Source organism: Camelina sativa, chromosome 15, assembly GCF_030686135.1.
Source record: "Camelina sativa cultivar CO46 ecotype springtype chromosome 15, ASM3068613v1".
Classification (NCBI taxonomy): domain Eukaryota; kingdom Viridiplantae; phylum Streptophyta; class Magnoliopsida; order Brassicales; family Brassicaceae; genus Camelina; species Camelina sativa.
In genome coordinates, this window is record NC_141894.1 from 4,163,644 (window position 1) to 4,182,105 (window position 18,462).

Genomic DNA, 18,462 nt, shown 5'->3' on the forward strand with positions numbered 1-18,462 from the left:
AGATTGATCTGGTTTTGACTTCATTTGAGATTTGTCCAAGTGACCTTTTAACTAGAATAAGAAAACTTGTGTGTCAGTTCTTAATATGATGATTACATTCTTGTGCATATCTCACTTCTTTATTTGAAGACTACACTATACTTTGTGGAATGCCCAACTTATAGGGAGTCATGTTGCAGAAACCTGAGATATTTCAAAGCTGTCTTCCTCACTCAAAACTTTCAGCTGGAATCCCTCCGGGTCTACATAGAAGAACAAGTGTTTGATTGTTTTATGCATTTTTCGAGATTCAAGACCATAGCTGACTTTTGTGCAACATATTTGAGATTGACTAACCATTAACTCATAATCTCCCATGATTTCTTCAGTTAGTTCAGAGATAGGTTTATCAGCACTGTTCGGAACCATAGCTGCAAACACAACGGCTTCTAGCCCTGCATTTTGATCCATCAGTTAAGACATGCGTTAAAAAGACTTCTCTTTTGTTGTTATTAACTCATTTTGAATTTGTATTGTAGGGGTACCAGTTTCTGGGAATGCATCAATGAACATCATCATCTCCTCTCCTGTCAAACCAGATAAGAAGCAGATTCGAGGCAGTGACTCCGCGACCTACACGGAGAATTTATCTAAGAAACAACACAGAAGAGCCTGAGAGGAAATTGAAAACCCACATGACACATACTTTCACTCTCTTCAAGTCAGGCTGTTTTGTGTTAACTGCGTCCCACAATGAACGCGGGATCATATCTGCTGTACAGAAGACAATCTGGAGTCCAAACAACAACAAAGGATGTTATGAAATCCCCAAGAGTTTCAGGATTTTGCAAGAGTCAGAGAGAGTCTAATACAGATTACCTCCATGAATTCCCCATCGAGCTCCTTTAGAAGCTCTTGTATCTGCATTACAAGATGATAGATTAATCCAAAGACTTAAAAAGCTTTGCAAAGTGTAATAGGTATCTCCATTTCATTACCTTTTGTGCTTCATGAAGTTGAAGGCCAAGCAACAGCAAAACCTGCAAAAGAAGATAGGAATTAAAGTCTTTGTTATCATCACAGAGACTATCTATCAACAGTAAAGATTTAAATAGGTGAAAGAAACTGACTGGAGGGCCAAATCGAGGATCTTGAGGATCCAAAGGTACAAACTTCGAATCTTCTTCAAGTGTCTGTGGAATCTCTTGGGCTGAATTTCTAACACATGGCTTTTGCTTGAGCTTTGTGTTTGTGTGGTGAGATTTGTTCTTTGTCCATAACAAAGAAGGCGTAGTGAGGCCAAAGATGCGAGAAGAGTAGGTATATGAAGATGATGAAGAAGTTGGCCTTGAGATTGCAGACCCCAACGAAGAGATCGACATTGCTCCTCTTCTCCTAATCTCATCTCTACTATTAAGCTTGTTGGATAAAATCGTTCCTGTAGCCAATCATGTTTTGCCATTTGTCATGTAGAGAAACCGCATCAAATCTGCTTTCAGGTTTCAAGTCTACCGCAGCTTAATTCCAAATACATAATTCTGTATTAACGCTTCTTAAAATTTTGTATCATACATTCTGTTATTTCGAAAACAAACATAGAAAACACATTTCGTTGTATTTATTTTTTCCCTTTTGGTGTCAGCAGAGTTTGATTTTTTAACGAAATTGGGCAAACCAACCCCTACATATATCTTTTCTATGAGATCAAGTTACAGAAGGTAACGTCACATGCTCACACATTGTTTTTATGTTTGCTGCTTTTTGTTTTCATGCAACGCAAAAGAAGATGGGATTACATCTGAGCAACCAGTTCCTCTTCTCCCTGATGAGCAGCAATAGTAGCATCTTCAATAAGCGAATTCTCCATCCATCGCTTCAGCATTGCCAATGCAGCTTTTGGCTGGTCCATTGGAACCATGTGTCCTGCATCTCGCACCTGTAGTTGTTTCATGTTTAAATCATCAAACCCTTTGTTGTTGTTACAATAAGAAAACCAGCAGAAGCAAGAAAGACTGTTATTATTATGTAAGAAAGACCGACCTTCAGGAAACTGAGTTGTTCGTAAGTCTTTAATGAGCCTGCTTCTTTGCCATCAACCATAAACGGAACTGCTTGAGCTGCCCCAAAGTTCGTTTTCCCTGACCAATCCATTGCATTCACCCACCTCGAGTTACCTGCTCCAATTATATTTTACTCAACAGTTCAATTCTGACTATTTCATTATTCTCACATCTGGATTTGATCATCTATGTTTGGGATCTTACCGAGCCAGTTGCAGATAAGATCATATTCTCCAGCATACACAAGAAGATTGATTCCATCTTCCAAGAGTTCGGGAATTCCAACCTCGAGGTTCCTCATCCAATCTACAAGCATTGCCTGATAGACTGAAGTACTGCAGGAGACAAAGTCTATGTCCCCAACACCAAGCGACTTCCTCACAGATTTCAGATTCAAAAATTTCTCCATGTTCGAGAAATCGTAGCACAGACTCCCCACACACTTCTTCCTGATGTCATAATACTACACAAGAAATGCGATGTTACTCTTTTAAGCTATCCCTTACTTAATGCAGAAATATTAAACACAATTTTTTTGTCCAAAAGTGTGGACTTCTCTAATGAATGAATAGAAATGGTTTGCCAGAAATAACATTATCTAGAAATCCAATTAGCACAAAATAAAAACTAATCAGTTCTTTTGAGCTTACGTTTACTCCACCAGCATGACTCATTACACCACTGAACAAGGCATTGCAAACAAGATACGATGCCAAACAAGAAGTTGTACCATCAGTTCCTGAAAAGCCCAAAATAAAATACAAAAACATGGATTCAGGATCCATCAAGTACACAGCAATTTTAAAGACAACTTGATAAGGAACAAAGGAGGAAGTACCACAAAGCTTGATTGATAGTTCGCACAGTGGGACAATCTTTTCTAAACGATCATGTTCTTTTTGAGTGATTAAACCCATTTCCAAAGCAAAGTCAGGATAGGCTGGATATTGGAATGCAGGATCTGTAAGCCCATTTCCAATAGCGAATCCCTGCAACGGTTATACTTGTTAGTACCAAAACCTTCCATTAACACCTCAAGAGAGAAACATAAAATAGTCACATGCCTTTAGGTTAACATGAATTCCCTCATTAGCCTTGTTTCCTTTATGGACACGGGAAGCAAAAGCTGGAATGTAGTGCCCAGCGTATGACTCTCCAGTTATGTAAAAGTCATTTTTTGCCAACTTAGGGTGCTCCTTAAAGAAAGCCTGAGGTTTATATCAGGAAACGTAATCACGAGTCAAGAAAACCAGAACAGTCTAACAGAACATGTGTATCCAATTCATATCTTGAAAGCAGAAAACTGCCTGTGGAACTCAAACCTGCAGAAAATCATATAGATCATTGCTAACTCCAGTTTCATCATGACGGATATCACTTTTGTCTGTCGTAAAGCTGAAACCAGTTCCAACAGGCTGGTCAACATACAGAAGATTGGAAACCTGCAACACGAATTCTCAAATCAACTCTCATGTGCAAATATCTAGAGGATTAAAGCGGTTTGGGAAAGAAGGATAACTATAGAAGGTAACAATACCTGGTCCCATCCATACTCATTCCAAGCAAGAGACATGTTATTAGTAATCTTGAAAGGACCGTTCTCGTAGAACACAGCCAGCTCACTGCTACATCCAGGCCCTCCAGTCAACCAAATCACAACAGGAGCATCCTTCTTTTTGCGTGACTCGAAGAAGAAATAGAACATGCTAACACACACAAAGCGAACAAGTGAACAAACAAAGCAAATAAACAAATCCTTCTAGATTCCAATGTTCAAATCAAACTAATTAAAGAGCTAAACCAAAATCAAAGGAGTTAGATGATAAACCTTGCGCCACGAGATTTAGGGAGCTTGTAATAACCAGCATGATGACCTAAATCCTCGACAGTATCACCACCATCGGCAGCAAGTATATTCGGAAAGACGAACTTCCGTTCAACAATCCCCGATCCCTCCGCGGCAGTGAGAGGCGAATCAGCGACATCGATCACATTCAGATCCTGCTGCGGGAAAAGGTTTAGCTCCCGGATCAACTTCTCGGCGCGCGTTGACGGTAAGTTCGATCTCTCGAAGGTGCGATCGTTTAACAGAAACGATGAAGACGGAAACGTAGAAGCGATGAAGACGACGAAATGCAAGAGAAGGCTGAGAAAAGTTAGTTTCTCCATTTTTGTTTTCTCTTTCACTGAGATTCTTTTTTGGAATCTCGTTTTATGAGATGTGTTTGTTGTATACAAAATTTAGGGGGAGAAGAGAGTGGACACGTGGCGGAAAAGTATCTGAAAATAAAGATCTTAGGATACGTGTCCGAGAAAGTTGGGGCTATTTTTGCGAAATATGAGAAATAGTGGGTGTATCTGTTACGTTACAATTAAAGATAACGTCAAGGCTAAGACTAATCGACGGTTACGCACGCGAGTTGAGTGGGAAGCAAAAAGATGGATGGACTTGGTGTGGGTCCCAGTCAACTTTTAATAACAAAAACAAAATAATAAAAAGAGAAGAAAACAAAATAAAAAAAATCCGACCTGCCGGAATCGAACCAGCGACCTAAAGATTTCTTTGGGATATTATAGCTATATCAACTGAGCTAAGGTCGGTTTTGATATTCAACTCAATATTATAGCTATATATCATGTAGTAAAATTAAATTAGTCACATATGGGCCTCACTTGTGCGTAAATCTTAAATATTCTGGATGGACCACAGATTTGAAAGCCCAATCCTAAACCCACTATTGTAAAGCAATTTATATAGCCCATTCAGCTAAAAGACGAAGATGACCGACTAAAGAAATTAAAGAACCGTCGTATTTTTTGTTTGACTTTGATTTTTTTTTTTTGTAGGTTGGTTTGGTTGGTTAAATTTGCAGAGCAAAAAGGTTGACGGGTTTTTTTTTTCCATCTGCCGTGCCAAACACCAACTCCGCCTTTGAGCTAAAAACAAAAGTTCATCAAAGTGTTTCAACAATAAACGGTAGCTCCTCCGTGGAAGGAACACGTGTCAACAAGATCGTCTAACTCTCCACGTGGCATAACCTGAACCAGTTGCTTAAACGGCTATGTTATCATCTTTCCCTCCACACTGGACCCTACTTTGCTCTCTGATGCAGTTTCTACGCAAATAAGAAGAGAGAGAGATGCTTTGATCCTTTGGGAATCTTCCACTAGTTTCAGTCTTCACGCATCATAATATTCCAAAACAATGAAAATTGAATAAAAACTCAATAAAACGTCGTCGTCTCGTTCTGTTTCATCATCATAGCATAGCTCTTCTCCTCCTTAGCTTTTCCTTTTTAGCTTCTTCAATTCTGCTTTTCAGACATACACACACACCAGTAGCTAAAAAAAAAACCGAATCTTTTTATTTAATTGATTATTTTAATTTAAAAGTACATAATTTTTTTAAAAAAAATCAATTAATCATCGAGATGCGGGCGTTGAATTCACGGCTAGTTCTGATCGACATCAACAGCTCATGGCAAGCTTCGCGCCGGTTAATCTCCGCAACCACAACCGCTTTTTCATCCGATTCCTCTTCCTCCTCCTCATTCCGTCGAACACGTGGTGCGCGTCAGAGAATCTCTTCATCGAAATCTCCGGCGTCTTCGCCGGCTCCTGTTCGCCGACCATCTGATGGATTCAGTTTCGATGTTCGCTCGTCTCCGTCAGCTGATTCGTCGAACTCCGCATCGATCTCACCTCGAAAGACGCCGCCTACGGTGGAGCTCGACGCTTTTCTCGAGATTCTTCCTCCGACGACTAGGAAAGAGCTCGTTAAGCACGAGGCCATTGAGGAATTGATCGAAGTGGTGATGGATTTAGGGAGGAAGCCGTTAGCTAGATTCCCTTTCGGCGATTGGGTGATCTCAGAGCAGCCTGTTACACACCAGGATCTCAAGCTTGCAGTATCAAAGGTCTCTCTGATCTAACACATGCAACTAATTTCTCAAATGTTTTAGCTTATTCTAGTTTCTGATCTATACGGTGACGTTTTCAATCTTAGGTTGGTGATTTTTCTGATGATAACCGATCAGGGATTGACAGATCGTTGCATCGTATAAGTGCTATACGTAATCGGAAACTGCAAGTAATTGGTCTAACATGTCGAGTGGGTAGAGCTGTATCTGGAAGTGCAGAAATTGTAAGAGACTTGATTGAAGGAGGAGGATCCATCTTAGTCATTGGATCTCCTGGAGTTGGCAAAACAACTTTAATCAGGTACATTTTGATTTACATCCAGGTTTGAGCATCATTATGAACTTATTAATAACGTGACATCCAATGTTTGTGCAGAGAAATTGCACGGATGTTAGCTGATGAACACAGGAAACGTGTAGTGATTGTTGACACGTCAAATGAGATTGGAGGTGATGGTGATGTTCCTCATTCTGGAATTGGACGTGCCAGGCGGATGCAAGTTCCAAATGTGAATTTACAGCACGATGTATGATGTATCTCTTAGCCTTGTAATATAAATATGGTGTAGTAAGGAATTCAAAAGGATCTTGTTGTACTAATAAGTTCTTCATGCTAATGCAGGTTATGATTGAGGCGGTTGAGAATCATATGCCTGAGACTATCATCATTGACGAGATTGGAACTGAGCTTGAAGCTTTAGCTGCTAGCACGATTGCTCAACGAGGTGTTCAGCTTGTTGCAACTGCTCATGGGATGACTATAGACAACATTATCAAAAATCCTTCTTTGCAGATTCTTATTGGTGGAATTGAGGTATCATGACCTTAGACAACAGCTTTGTTTCTTCTTCTTTTTTTTTGCTCTCTTGTTATCTGAGTTAACCTTAATTTGAGTTTGTTTTACACAGAGTGTGACTCTTGGTGATGAAGAAGCAAGGAAAAGAAAAGTGCAGAAGACAATTCTTGAAAGAAAAGGACCTCCGACATTTACTTGTGCTGTAGAGATGATTTCGAGAACTGAGTGTCGTGTTCATCAAAGATTAGATGTCACCGTTGATGCTATACTAGCTGGTAAGCTCAAAAGAGTTCCTCTCCTAACAGTATTTGAGTTAACAAGTGGAAAACTAAACCGTACAAACTTTGTGGATGTTGTAGGGAAATCCGCTCCATTTGAAATCCGTCAAATTCGTGGCGAAGACGATGTTCCTCATCAGTTAGTGACTCCCATTCCTTTGGAGACCCTTGAAGAGGAACCTGCACCATTGCTCAATAGAGATTTTGCAAGTGAATTGCTGTCTGACGATGAAGATGAAGATGAAGATTTTCTTCCCACTCGGTATAGTAAGGCCAGTAGTAACACATACACGAGTCCAAGAACCTCGCCAGTTCATGTTTATACTTACAATGTAAAGAACCTGATCTTTTCTTCCCGTGTTTCTAAATATGCCTTTTCTGATCCTTGGAACATAATCTTGATCTTAAGCAGCCGTAGATACTAACTTTATACAGTATATTGTATCCTCTGTTTGTGTTCTAGGTCCTTGAAGCTGATCTCCTTCAAGTAGCTGAAGTTATGGGCCTGGACGACGAAATAGAAGTGACAGATGATATTGGAGAAGCAGATGTCATTCTAGCCTCGAGTTCTGAATTGAAACAGAACTCATCGATCCGTCGTGTTGCGAAATTACACAAGCTACCGATATTTGTCATTAAGGTATCCTTCTTCTTGCATGACTGATGAGTTCTCACTGGACTCCTTCGAATCATAATCTTGATTCATTTCTTTCTTCCTGTCAATACCTTGCAGTCAACTACGATGGCTCAGATGGTCAAGGCAGTCCGAATGATCCTTGGGAGAGAATCATTTGGCTCAAACCCTAAAACCATAGAGAAATCTTCTGTTGATGATATTGAGATCAAAGATGATGCTCCTGAAAGCAAACCCAGTTTAGAAGAACTGGATGCCCTCGAGGTAACTCTCATCTCGCTCCTGTATATATCAGATCAGCCTCTTTGACCTACCAACTATTAATTCATTAGGATTCCTTTATCTTATGTTACAAAAGGCTCAAAACAGTTCAGTAAAATTATCTGCGAGTATAACTACTTAAACACCGCTGTTTCTGAAACGCAGGAAGTCCGTCTAGCAATCGAATATATTGTAATCCCGGGAGGTGAACCAGTGGAGCTTCTTCCTAGACGGTCAGATATAATAGTTCGGCAGCTAGAGCTGGTGGAGAGTTACCAACTCACAGTTGAGAACCTCGGCACTCACCTTAATCCGCGCCTTCAGATTCTTCCTCGCCGATCAACCAAGAAGATGTTGCCATCTTCATCGTCAAAGAATGCAACAGATGATAGCATGGGGAATACTGTTACTCGTCTTCCTTTCCTTAAGGATTGACATCTCTGACTTTATGGACTAAACTACATACGTTGGAGACCTCTTGGACATTGTACATTCTACTGCAAGTCTTCGTAAATAAACTGTTTATGTTGTTGTCATTACCAATTGCAATTTAATGTTTACAAATGCAATGCTCTGTCTTCTTTACCCGAGGGGTAATGTGTAACATTGAGGAAAAACAGGTGCAATCTGTAGATATATATTTCCTTACCTCTTAATATAGAAATTATTTAAGGATGACTACTGAATACTTGTTTTTTCTTTTGTTGGTTATAGCTTGAAATTTCTCGGATAATACCTTCTTTATTTTCTAGCATATAATACAGTTGAAATGATGCTTAGTTTCTGCTCCTGTGGGTTTAGCTATATATAACTGGGTTACGAATGATTGATTCTAATTTCTAAGTAATACACGTACAAACTCTGTACCAAATCCATATATTCTCAAGATCGTATTATAAAAACAACTAAAACCAGAGATCAATTCAGTAACATCTGTAGATAGATAGTATCATAGTTGACTTCAACTACATGGTAGAGCATGCAGTGCTGTTTCCATGTTTGTCAAGCCTAAAATTGGATGCTATTTTAATATTTTTAAAATTTAATAAATATTAGAAATTCGATTAGAATTAAAGAAATATTTAAAATTCAAAGTTATAGAAATTATTCATAAACAAAAAAGATAATTTTTTTTAAAACTAAGATATAATCGTTTTTCCTTCTGTAGGAATCTATCGGGAGTGTGAATGTTATGATCCAAATGCTTTTGCTTGAACTTTATGTCGCTACTGATGAGAGCGTTCCATTGCTTGCATGTCTCTTTGAATCGGATCAAAGATTCAATTGGAGTTCTCCAAAGTATCTCTTCCACTAACTCAAACGGCAACCACACACGAACACGATTCGCGGGGAGCCTGAGCCATGGGGACGGTTTGAAAGGAAAGAAAAAAAGAAAGAGATGTGAGTCGAGTGAGAGAGATTGGATTCTTGAATGACGAAATGGTTTCTTTTTCGTTTCTAAATGAGTTTTTATTTGACTTTAAGCGCGAATAAGGAAGAAGGAAACGAGAGATCATTTTGTAAACCCAAACCAAATTGAATCTTTCTTTAACCCTCATCGACTCGAGCAAGCGAACCGGTCACGGTTAAGCCGAACCAAAATTGTGATTTTTCAATCTTGTTAGTTCTGACTTCTGAGTGAAGAAGTAAGCGAATCAGTTAGTTTAAACCGGACTGAAATACCAACCGAATCTAATGAACCCAAAAAGACATTGGGCGTTTCCGAATTAATTTAGGGTAATTTCTTGGTTTCTAAGTTTCCTTTTACAGTGCCAAGACTCCTCCTTTTTCTTCTAATCTTTTAAGAGTAGTTCAAAAATATCTATTATTAGGTTTTTTTAACGTTGATAATTGCACATTTTATTTTTTCTCTTAATAAAAAAGTAAAACTTATAAACCACACGAACAATTCACGGCCTAAATAGAGAGGAGGATTCCAGAAACGGCAGTCTGATCAGATGTAATACCAAAACTAAACCCAGTAGTTAATGTCTGTATATATAGTAACTTTGTTGATTAATTCCAACATACATGCATAGTAGAAGGCTACAAAAACATATAATAGGGATTAAAAACCAGTCCACATATTCATATCTACCTCTTATTTTGGAACCGGAATCAGACTTGGAACATAACCATAGCTACAAATCAACGGGTCATTGTACTCACTGAGTCCATGTCGTCCAGTCTCAATTTGTTTTCTTACACCACCTTGATCAATTTCGTAAAAAGTGATGCAAGTATACAACTTATCATCTTCTTCTTCATCTCCCTCACACCATGCCATGATATTTCTTTTCTTGCCAATGAAGTATCCCGGAAGAGCCATATCACCATGGAACTGTAAGGCCGGAAGATCAGAGCGAGTCACAGAGAAATATTTGCTAAAGGAAACAACAACGTCACTCAACTTTTTTGTCACCCACACGTGAATCTCCATCGATTCTTCATCTTGTGTTAACAAAGACAGTCTATCTCCATTAAAACATCCTAATCTTCGAGTATCCCAAAAGGGAGGACAAACGCACACGTCCGTGAATGTTTCCAAGGAGAAGTCAAAACATAGAATAAAAAACTCTGATTCCTTCTTTTGTGCAATCCAGTACATACTACCCTCCACAGATACACCTACGCAATCCGTATCTACATCCACACCAAACTCTGCATCAATACTTCTCCACGAAACAGAGTCGAAATCATAGATCTCACACTTTCGAGGATCTGATTCTTCAACACGACTAAAAGACACATCACCAGAAAATCTCAAGATTTTGTAGTTATGACGAGAAGCCTTGTCGTAACCAAACCCGAAGTAATCAGTTCCCCAGTAACAAACCGACGGTTGGATCCATTTAATATTCTTCAGAAATGGATTCCAAACTGCGAGATTGCCGTATCTTACTCGTCCGTTATTCAGATCATCACATACACACAGCATTAGTCCATCGCAGTGAACCATACTAGAAACCGGGAACGGATTACGAAATTCGTATGGGATTGGTGATTCTGAGAGGATTCTGGTCACCGGATCCATGATTTGAACCGTCTGATCGTCATCGATTCTTATGAATTGTTCGGGAGAGTGATCTAAGTGATTGTGCATGAATCTCTTGTCGCTGCTTATGAGAGTGCACCATTGCTTGCACGTCGCTTTGAATCGGAGTAATGATTCAACCGGAGTCCTGTAAAGTATCTCTTCAATTAACTCAGACGGCAACGAAAAATGATTCGAGGGAGCCATGGCCACGGGGACGCTTTGATTCGAATCAGAGAGAGATTGATTCTTGAATGATTAAACGGTTTTTTGTTGAATTTATTTAAGCGCGAATAAGAGAAGAATGAAACGTTTTGTAAACCTAACCAAACGACTCGAGCAAGTGAACCGGTCACGGTTCAGCCGAACCAAGATTATGACTTTTTCAATCTTACGTTAAACCGGGCCGAAATACCAATCAAAATAAAGTAACCAGGGGGTTCCGAATTAATTTAGGCCAACTTAACCAATTAAATGATTTTTATTCAAATGAATTAAAAGTAAGTAGATTTTTTTTGTATTTTGAAAAAGAAGTGTTAAGGTCTTTGCATAATTGATGCTTTATGGGTTCTGCTTGTGGGTGTACTTAGCTGTATATAGGTTATGCATGCATGTATGTATGACTGATCACTCTCATAGTCTCATACACTGATACACATATGGTCAATTTCAATCTGCATGCATATATGGTATCATAGTTGTTTTATGATAGACGATCAACAAAACACAAAGACCAAAAAACAGAGCTTTTAAGAAAAACAGAACAGCACTCGTATCTGATCTCTACCTCTTATTCTTCTTGACAGGAATCGAAACTAGACTTGGAACATACACATAGCTACAAATCAACGGGTCATTGTAGTCAAGCCGTCGATGTCTTCCTGTCACAATTTGTTTTCTGATCTCACCGCCACTTGAATGGGTTACATGATGTTCAAGCGAATGCTGCAAATGCCAGGTCTGTGTAGAAGCAGCGCATATTCTTCCTTTTTTCACTCTTGATTGATAACCTAATCTTTATAAACCAAGTACATTGACGCCGCTTCCACGTTTTCTCTTATGGATGTCATTTCAGATGCTCTGCAAGCGAACAGTCTACAGGGTCTAAACCTGAAGCAGTCGAACCACGTGACATGATAGAGACAACTGGGAAAAGCAGGTTTTGTAGTGATAGATACAATCTTTGTATTCTGATTAATTAAACAGTTGAGACTGATATCATTATTTAAAGACTGATATCTAAATGGTATACTTGACGGAGTCTCTTCAAGAAGACAATCTGCAAACGTTAAAACTCAAAGACACATCAAAGAAACCGCAGATCCACCTTTGCATGATGACATTGTTGATGAGTCTAGTCCGATATCGTGTACAGTTTCAATGGAGGTTAAGGGAGAATCAGAGAACAAACCAGCAGGCGATGAATCAGAGGAGATGAGAAAAACAACAGTTGGACGACCTATAAGGAAAGCTGCTGATAATATCAAATCGTACAAGGAACCCTCACTTAGGGACAAGATGCCAGGGGAATTCTAAGTCTCTCCAGATAGAAGATCGTCTGGAGCCTCTTATGTTTTTGATTCTGAGACTTCACTTTTGTTGAATGAACTATTGCTTGTTGCTATAATCACAATTTATATATTCTTAGGTGTATTGCTTCTTTAAATCAGAGGAGAGCTAGCGCGTGGTCTTGCAACTGTACAGGAAGGGGATTGGAAGGTTTATTTCGGTTTGATGGAGACTCTGTGAAATTTTTTTACTCCAGTAAATTGTGAAATGTTGATCAAATCTTTAGGAATCTCAAATAGTTTCAGGGGTTCTTTTAAGCTCTTGATGTAATTTTGATATCTTATATTCTTACTACTACAATCCAGAAAAGTAAGAACTACTGAATAGATACATTTATATATATAAAAAGCTGAAAATCCAACATAGTTATTATCAAAAAATCCAACATAGTTCTACTTTTTTCCACAAATCTATATAAGGCTTTGCAGTATGCGCCAATCTTGGAAAGGATCAACATACTTCAATTTCTTACAAAAGTACTCACAATACAATCAAAATTACAAATTACCTCCTTATTTGTTAGAATATCATTTCATAAGAAGCCAATCAATTATTTCCTAACATTTAAAATAAATCAAGTCTAATAAACTAATAATAATTTAAATTTATTGTATCTTACAGTAAAATTAGTAAAAGAAAAGTAGGGTAAATAGACAAAGTTACACTTACCATTACATGTTGATGTTGGGCCACTTCATTGAATTTGATGGTCCATAGGTTTTCAAGGTCACAGCTCTCACACGTCAATCTTTCCTCTTATACCATCTACTGTCAATTCACTAAACAACAACACCTCTTCGGTCTTGGACCGTAACTACTCTTTTATCGGATGTACGTCTCACTATTTCAAAATCAATATCTTCACCTAAAAAAGCTCAATATCTAACCAAAAAAAAAAAAAACCGTCAGGAATATGCTATATATGTACTATAAGAAATTGTTGTCATAGAGTCGGAAGACGGATTATATCCTACAGTTTAGTTTAAGGCCACGAAGCAAAGAGAGACACTGAGAAGGACAAAAGTGATACACGGTACGCAATATACTGCCTTCTCTTTCTTACATATACAATATATGTGTGTTTAGACAGTTCTTATTTTGTTGTTTTTATTACTACTATAAGTGTCCTTCAACGTATTACTTGACATTTTATCATAAAAAAACGAATGGCTAACGACTACGTTTCCTCCTCTGTTCTGCTTCTTCTTCTTATTCTCTTTATCTTCTTCTACGGTCAGCGTACTGATTCTGCCTCCATCGTCGAGTCTCTTCCTGGTTTTGATGGTCCCCTTCCTTTTGAGCTCGAAACCGGGTTTGTTATTTTCTCCTTCCTCCTGTGATTGATATAAAATCTTTTAAGTGTTAATTTGGAGATTACTCTAAAGTGTGTGTATGAATATGACATGATTATTTTGTGAAGGTATATTGGTGTTGGCGAGGAAGAGGAAGTGCAACTGTTTTACTATTTCATAAAGTCTGAGAGGAATCCAAAAGAAGATCCTCTTCTTCTCTGGTTAAGTGGAGGACCTGGCTGCTCTTCTATCTCTGGTCTTCTTTATGAGAATGGTTATCTTCAACATTCGTTCTTTTTTATATTCATATTATTCTTTTTAGACAGTATAAATAAACACATGTTTTAAAACAGGACCGAATGAAATGATAAAAATCCAATATAAAATCACAGAGAGAGTGAGAAGAAAACGATGTGTAAATAGTACACATCCACATCCTCTTTCTTTGTTTTTTGTTTTTTGTTTTTTTTAACTTTGACAGCATTGGATCTCGTGTACTTTTCCAAACCGCCAAAGTTTGCCACCTTGCATGCATTTTTACTTTTTTTAGATTAGACAAAACACACCCTTAACCTATCAGCCTTAAAATATAACAATAAGGACGAAGAGCAAAATCAGCTAGCTGTTCCAGTTTGTGGTCCAATTTTTTCTCACAGTAACTAGAGTCCGGATTGGTTTCCTTTAAGCTTGATCCTCACGTGCCATGTTTGAATCAGGGCCTCTGACTGTGAAGCTTGAGGTTTACAATGGAACTCTTCCTTCCTTGGTCTCTACGACATATTCATGGACTAAGGTAGCACAATGTGTTGTATATTACGATCTCAAACCCAATGGTTGATGCTTTGGTCGTTTAAGTTGTGCATCGTTTTTTTTTCTCAGGTTTCGAGTATAATATATTTGGATCAGCCTGTTGGAACTGGCTTTTCCTACTCAAGAACTCAACTTGTTGATAAACCCAGTGATTCAGGAGAAGCTAAGAGGATCCATGAGTTTCTTCACAAGGTCAAAAGACTAACTTAGTTGTCTCTTGAAACATCTCTTCTTTGTGCATAGACCTTTAGAAGTTATTTTTGGTAGTTGTGCAGTGGCTAGGTAAGCATCAAGAGTTTCTCTCCAACCCATTCTATGTCACTGGAGATTCTTATTCCGGTAAGGTCATCCCGGCACTCGTTCAAGAAATCTCAAAAGGTATCATCTTATTATTGCTTATCATCAAATCAATCTCCAAGCCCTTTTCTTTGAGAGTCTCGTTTCTTTATCACTAAATATATTAATTTTTCTCTTTATAACAGTATATACACGTTAATGCAGGAAAATATTTATGTTGCAAGCCTCCAATAAATCTTCAGGTTCGTTTGTATTTGTTAGCTTCTTCTATATACATATACCTTATGGAGAGTTAAAAATTGATACATTTCGTCCTTGGTAACAAAAACAGGGCTATGTTCTTGGAAACCCATTAACAGAAAGTGAAATTGATATTAACCATCGCATTCCATATGCTCATGGAATGGCACTGATCTCAGATGAACTCTATGAGGTATGAAACATGACATGCTTCTCTAGTCGCTAATATGTAGTTCAACAAAACTCTTCTTTTCTTGCAGTCAATGAAGAGAATCTGCAAAGGAGAATATATAAATGTTGATCCACGTAACACAGAATGCTTGAAACTCGTGGAAGAATATGAAAAGGTACAAACAAACACGCTCGATCATGGAAATTTTAGGTTATGTTCTGTTTCTGTCTACCTTATAAAACTCACCACTAATTCAGACTATTGTTGTTATTTATAGTGCATTAATAGAATATTCGAAGCACATATAATAACGCCATACTGTGAAGAGAATCAAGAAACACCTCCTGATTCCTATGTAAGTAATCCAACTCCAACTTGCCTTCTTTTAAACCATTGAGAAAAAAAGTATTTTACAAGGTTGCGTTTGCAGACGTATCGGTATGTGTTAACAACCTACTGGGCCAATTATGAGAGTGTGCATAGAGCTCTTCATGTCAATAAGGTATTATTACACATGATCATATTCAGGTTATTGGTAACAACGTGTCAAACTCTTTAGGAGGATCTATGATTGCAGGGGAGTATAGGGGAGTGGGTGCGTTGTTCTAAGAAGAAACCTTACACATATGACATTAAAAGCAGTATACCGTACCATATGAATAACAGCATCGATGGCTATCCTTCTCTCATCTTCAGGTCATATTTTAATTAACCTCTTCCTTTTGAAGGGGTACTTCAGGATTCAAGATTTTTTTGTAAACCTTTTTGAGGTTTTTTTGGGTGAACAGTGGTGACCACGACTTGACGGTGCCTTTCCTTGCAACGCAAGCTTGGATTAGGTCTCTTAATTATTCTCTCATTGATGACTGGAGACCTTGGATGATAGGCGATCAAATCGGGGGGTATTACCGTGACTCGGTTTCTTTTTTTTGTTTTTAATTATGGGATGAACTCATTCTATCATTGTATGAGCTCATTAGACTCTCGCTTTCTTTGTGTCAGATACACGAGGACTTATGCCAATAAGATGACATTTGCTACAATCAAAGCAAGTCTTTTCCTCTTTTATTGTGTGTTTCACTCAATGTTTAAGTTTTCACATTATGTTTCTTAATTGATTTGTGGGTTTTGATTACAGGGAGGAGGACACACACCAGAGTACAAACCAGAGGAGTCTTCTATCATGTTCCAAAGGTGGATTAGTGGACAGCCTCTCTAAAATGAAGCCAGAGTTGCTATTCAGAAAGCAATTCTACATTTATTGTTTAAAATTTCATGAAAAATGTAGAAATATGGCTTAATTTTATTTAAAATGTAGAGTTTCTATTCAGAAATCATTTCTATATTTCTTCTATCATTTTCATTAGTTTACTACATTTTAAAATAAAACCCAAATTTTCAAGTTGTTTTTTTTTTCGTTTGTTGGCTAACTATTCTTGTTGGCACAAAATGATCAGTCACAATAGATAACTTGGTTCTCGTTTATGTTTTAATTTTTGCATGGCCTTTAAAACTTATATTTCATATTTCTATATGGTCACATTTCTCCGAAGTATATTTTAGGTTCTTTTAAAAAAAATGAATTGTCTCAACTTGTTGACAAAGCTCACTTTGTCTTTAGGATTCAGTGAAGCTTGCGAAGATATTGCACTATTATATTTCGAAACCTAGTCGTATTCTTAAATTCAGTTGCGAAATCAACAAAAAAAAAAAAAAAAAGAAGTTCCAGGTGTTCTTTTAGTTAATCTCTTTGATGTAAATAAAAAGCTCTAGCGGTGGGTAAAACCAAAACCTGACAGGTTTAGGCCACGAAACCAAGAGAGACAGTGAGAAGAGGGACAAAAGTGAATCACGGTACGCAATTGTTTTTTTTTCTCTATGTGTAGGAGCCTTTTGCTCTTTTGTTGTTCTCTGGTATAAAATTAGGTTTTGATAATTGTCCTTCAAGGCATTAGTTGATTATTTTAATCATAAAAAAAAGAATGGCTAAAGACTTCCTCCTCTGTTCTGATTCTTCTTCTTATTCTCTTCTATAGTCAGCGTACTTATTCTGCCTCCATCGTCAAGTTTCTTCCTGGTTTTGATGGTCCTCTTCCCTTTGAGCTCGAAACCGGGTTTTGTTATTTGGAAAAGTACTTTAGAGGGTTGCATTTGCAGGTGTATCGTTATTTGTTAACAACCTACTGGGCCAATTATGAGAATGTGCACAGAGCTCTTCATGTCAATAAGGTATTATACATGTGGAAAGGTCACTTTCGAGTTTTTGGTCACAAAGTGTCAAACTCTTTAGGATAATCTTTGATTTGCAGGGGAGTATAGGGGAATGGGCTCGTTGTCATTGGCGCATACCTTACACTCGTGACATTAAAAGCAGTGTACCGTACCATGTGAATAACAGCATCGATGGCTATCCTTCTCTTATCTTCAGGTCAGTTTTTTTAACTTCTACCTTTTAAAGAAGTGCTTCAGGATATTGAAGATATTTTTGTAAACGTTTTGAGGATTTTTGGGTGAACAGTGGTGACCACGACATGGTAGTGCAGTTCCTTGGAACTCAAGCTTGGATTAGGTCTCTTAATTATTCTCTCATTGATGACTGGAGACCTTGGATGATAGGTGATCAAATCGCAGGGTATTACCATTTCTCTTTCTTTTGTTTATGGGATCTCTTCTGAACTCATTTTATTATTGTGATGGCAGATACACGAGGACTTATGCCAATAGAATGACATTTGCTACAATCAAAGCAAGTCTTTTCCTCTCTTTTTTTAGTGGTTTCACTCAATGTTTTGACAGTGATTTTCAGATATATGTTTTTTAATTGATTTGTGGGCTTTGATTATAGGGAGGAGGACACACACCAGAGTATAGACCAGAAGAGACTTCTATCATGTTCCAAAGGTGGATTAGTGGTCAGCCTCTGTAACATGAAGCAATAATTGCTATCAGAAAGCAATTCTACATTTCTCGTTTACATTTCTGAAACTCAGCAGACCGTTACATGTGATGTTGGGCCCTTTCACGGGATTTGATGGCCCATTCGTAACACTGCTAATGACAGATCGTAACACTGCTAAGTTTGAATTTTTGCGTTTTGTGGAATATTTAGACAAAAAGTTA

At 37.9% G+C, this 18,462-nt stretch overlaps 5 protein-coding genes and 1 pseudogene across 9 annotated transcripts; 3 read left to right on the plus strand and 3 right to left on the minus strand.

Annotated features, from left to right (window-relative positions):
• Positions 1–30: 30 nt before the first annotated feature.
• LOC104745218 (uncharacterized) lies at positions 31–1,494 on the minus strand. The gene is made up of 7 exons (XM_010466410.3): positions 1,110–1,494; positions 978–1,019; positions 859–900; positions 686–769; positions 525–612; positions 337–434; positions 31–242 (listed from the first exon to the last, which is right to left on the minus strand). The coding sequence occupies exons 1-7, from the start codon at positions 1,359–1,361 to the stop codon at positions 222–224; spliced, it is 627 nt and encodes a 208-aa protein (XP_010464712.1). The 5' UTR covers positions 1,362–1,494; the 3' UTR covers positions 31–221.
• Positions 1,495–1,575: 81 nt separating this feature from the next.
• LOC104745219 (serine carboxypeptidase-like 49) lies at positions 1,576–4,389 on the minus strand. 2 transcript variants are annotated; one of them, XM_010466411.3, is made up of 9 exons: positions 3,868–4,389; positions 3,577–3,745; positions 3,362–3,481; positions 3,104–3,247; positions 2,878–3,028; positions 2,690–2,778; positions 2,244–2,502; positions 2,020–2,153; positions 1,576–1,915 (listed from the first exon to the last, which is right to left on the minus strand). In XM_010466411.3, exons 1-9 carry the CDS (start codon positions 4,206–4,208, stop codon positions 1,772–1,774), a joined length of 1,551 nt encoding a protein of 516 aa, XP_010464713.1. In that variant the 5' UTR covers positions 4,209–4,389; the 3' UTR covers positions 1,576–1,771. The 2 variants fall into 2 exon arrangements, with proteins under 2 accessions (XP_010464713.1, XP_087344600.1); XM_087488474.1 differs by having other exon boundaries at positions 2,690–3,028; positions 3,868–4,293.
• Positions 4,390–4,862: 473 nt separating this feature from the next.
• On the plus strand, positions 4,863–8,609 carry LOC104745220 (protein SEEDLING PLASTID DEVELOPMENT 1). The gene is made up of 9 exons (XM_010466412.3): positions 4,863–5,956; positions 6,046–6,260; positions 6,336–6,486; positions 6,582–6,773; positions 6,868–7,030; positions 7,115–7,365; positions 7,497–7,673; positions 7,767–7,931; positions 8,094–8,609. The coding sequence occupies exons 1-9, from the start codon at positions 5,471–5,473 to the stop codon at positions 8,361–8,363; spliced, it is 2,070 nt and encodes a 689-aa protein (XP_010464714.2). The 5' UTR covers positions 4,863–5,470; the 3' UTR covers positions 8,364–8,609.
• Positions 8,610–9,909: 1,300 nt separating this feature from the next.
• Positions 9,910–11,192, minus strand: LOC104745221 (putative F-box only protein 15 pseudogene; annotated as a pseudogene).
• A 2,408-nt stretch (positions 11,193–13,600) lies between these two features.
• Positions 13,601–16,744, plus strand: LOC147926246 (serine carboxypeptidase-like 7). 4 transcript variants are annotated; one of them, XM_010466418.3, is made up of 14 exons: positions 13,601–13,843; positions 13,952–14,097; positions 14,540–14,616; positions 14,703–14,825; positions 14,909–15,011; positions 15,135–15,172; positions 15,262–15,363; positions 15,431–15,517; positions 15,620–15,697; positions 15,773–15,844; positions 15,920–16,038; positions 16,131–16,244; positions 16,345–16,390; positions 16,481–16,744. In XM_010466418.3, the coding sequence occupies exons 1-14, from the start codon at positions 13,698–13,700 to the stop codon at positions 16,559–16,561; spliced, it is 1,332 nt and encodes a 443-aa protein (XP_010464720.1). In that variant the 5' UTR covers positions 13,601–13,697; the 3' UTR covers positions 16,562–16,744. The 4 variants fall into 4 exon arrangements, with proteins under 4 accessions (XP_010464720.1, XP_087344606.1, XP_087344607.1 ...); XM_087488480.1 differs by having other exon boundaries at positions 13,698–13,843; positions 16,345–16,394; positions 16,485–16,744; XM_087488481.1 differs by lacking the exon at positions 13,601–13,843 and having other exon boundaries at positions 13,957–14,097; positions 15,116–15,172; positions 16,345–16,394; positions 16,485–16,744.
• A 131-nt stretch (positions 16,745–16,875) lies between these two features.
• On the plus strand, positions 16,876–18,273 carry LOC147926247 (putative serine carboxypeptidase-like 52). Its single transcript, XM_087489162.1, has 5 exons — positions 16,876–16,894; positions 17,324–17,571; positions 17,652–17,770; positions 17,861–17,974; positions 18,043–18,273. Exons 1-5 carry the CDS (start codon positions 16,876–16,878, stop codon positions 18,161–18,163), a joined length of 621 nt encoding a protein of 206 aa, XP_087345288.1. The 3' UTR covers positions 18,164–18,273.
• Positions 18,274–18,462: the final 189 nt, after the last annotated feature.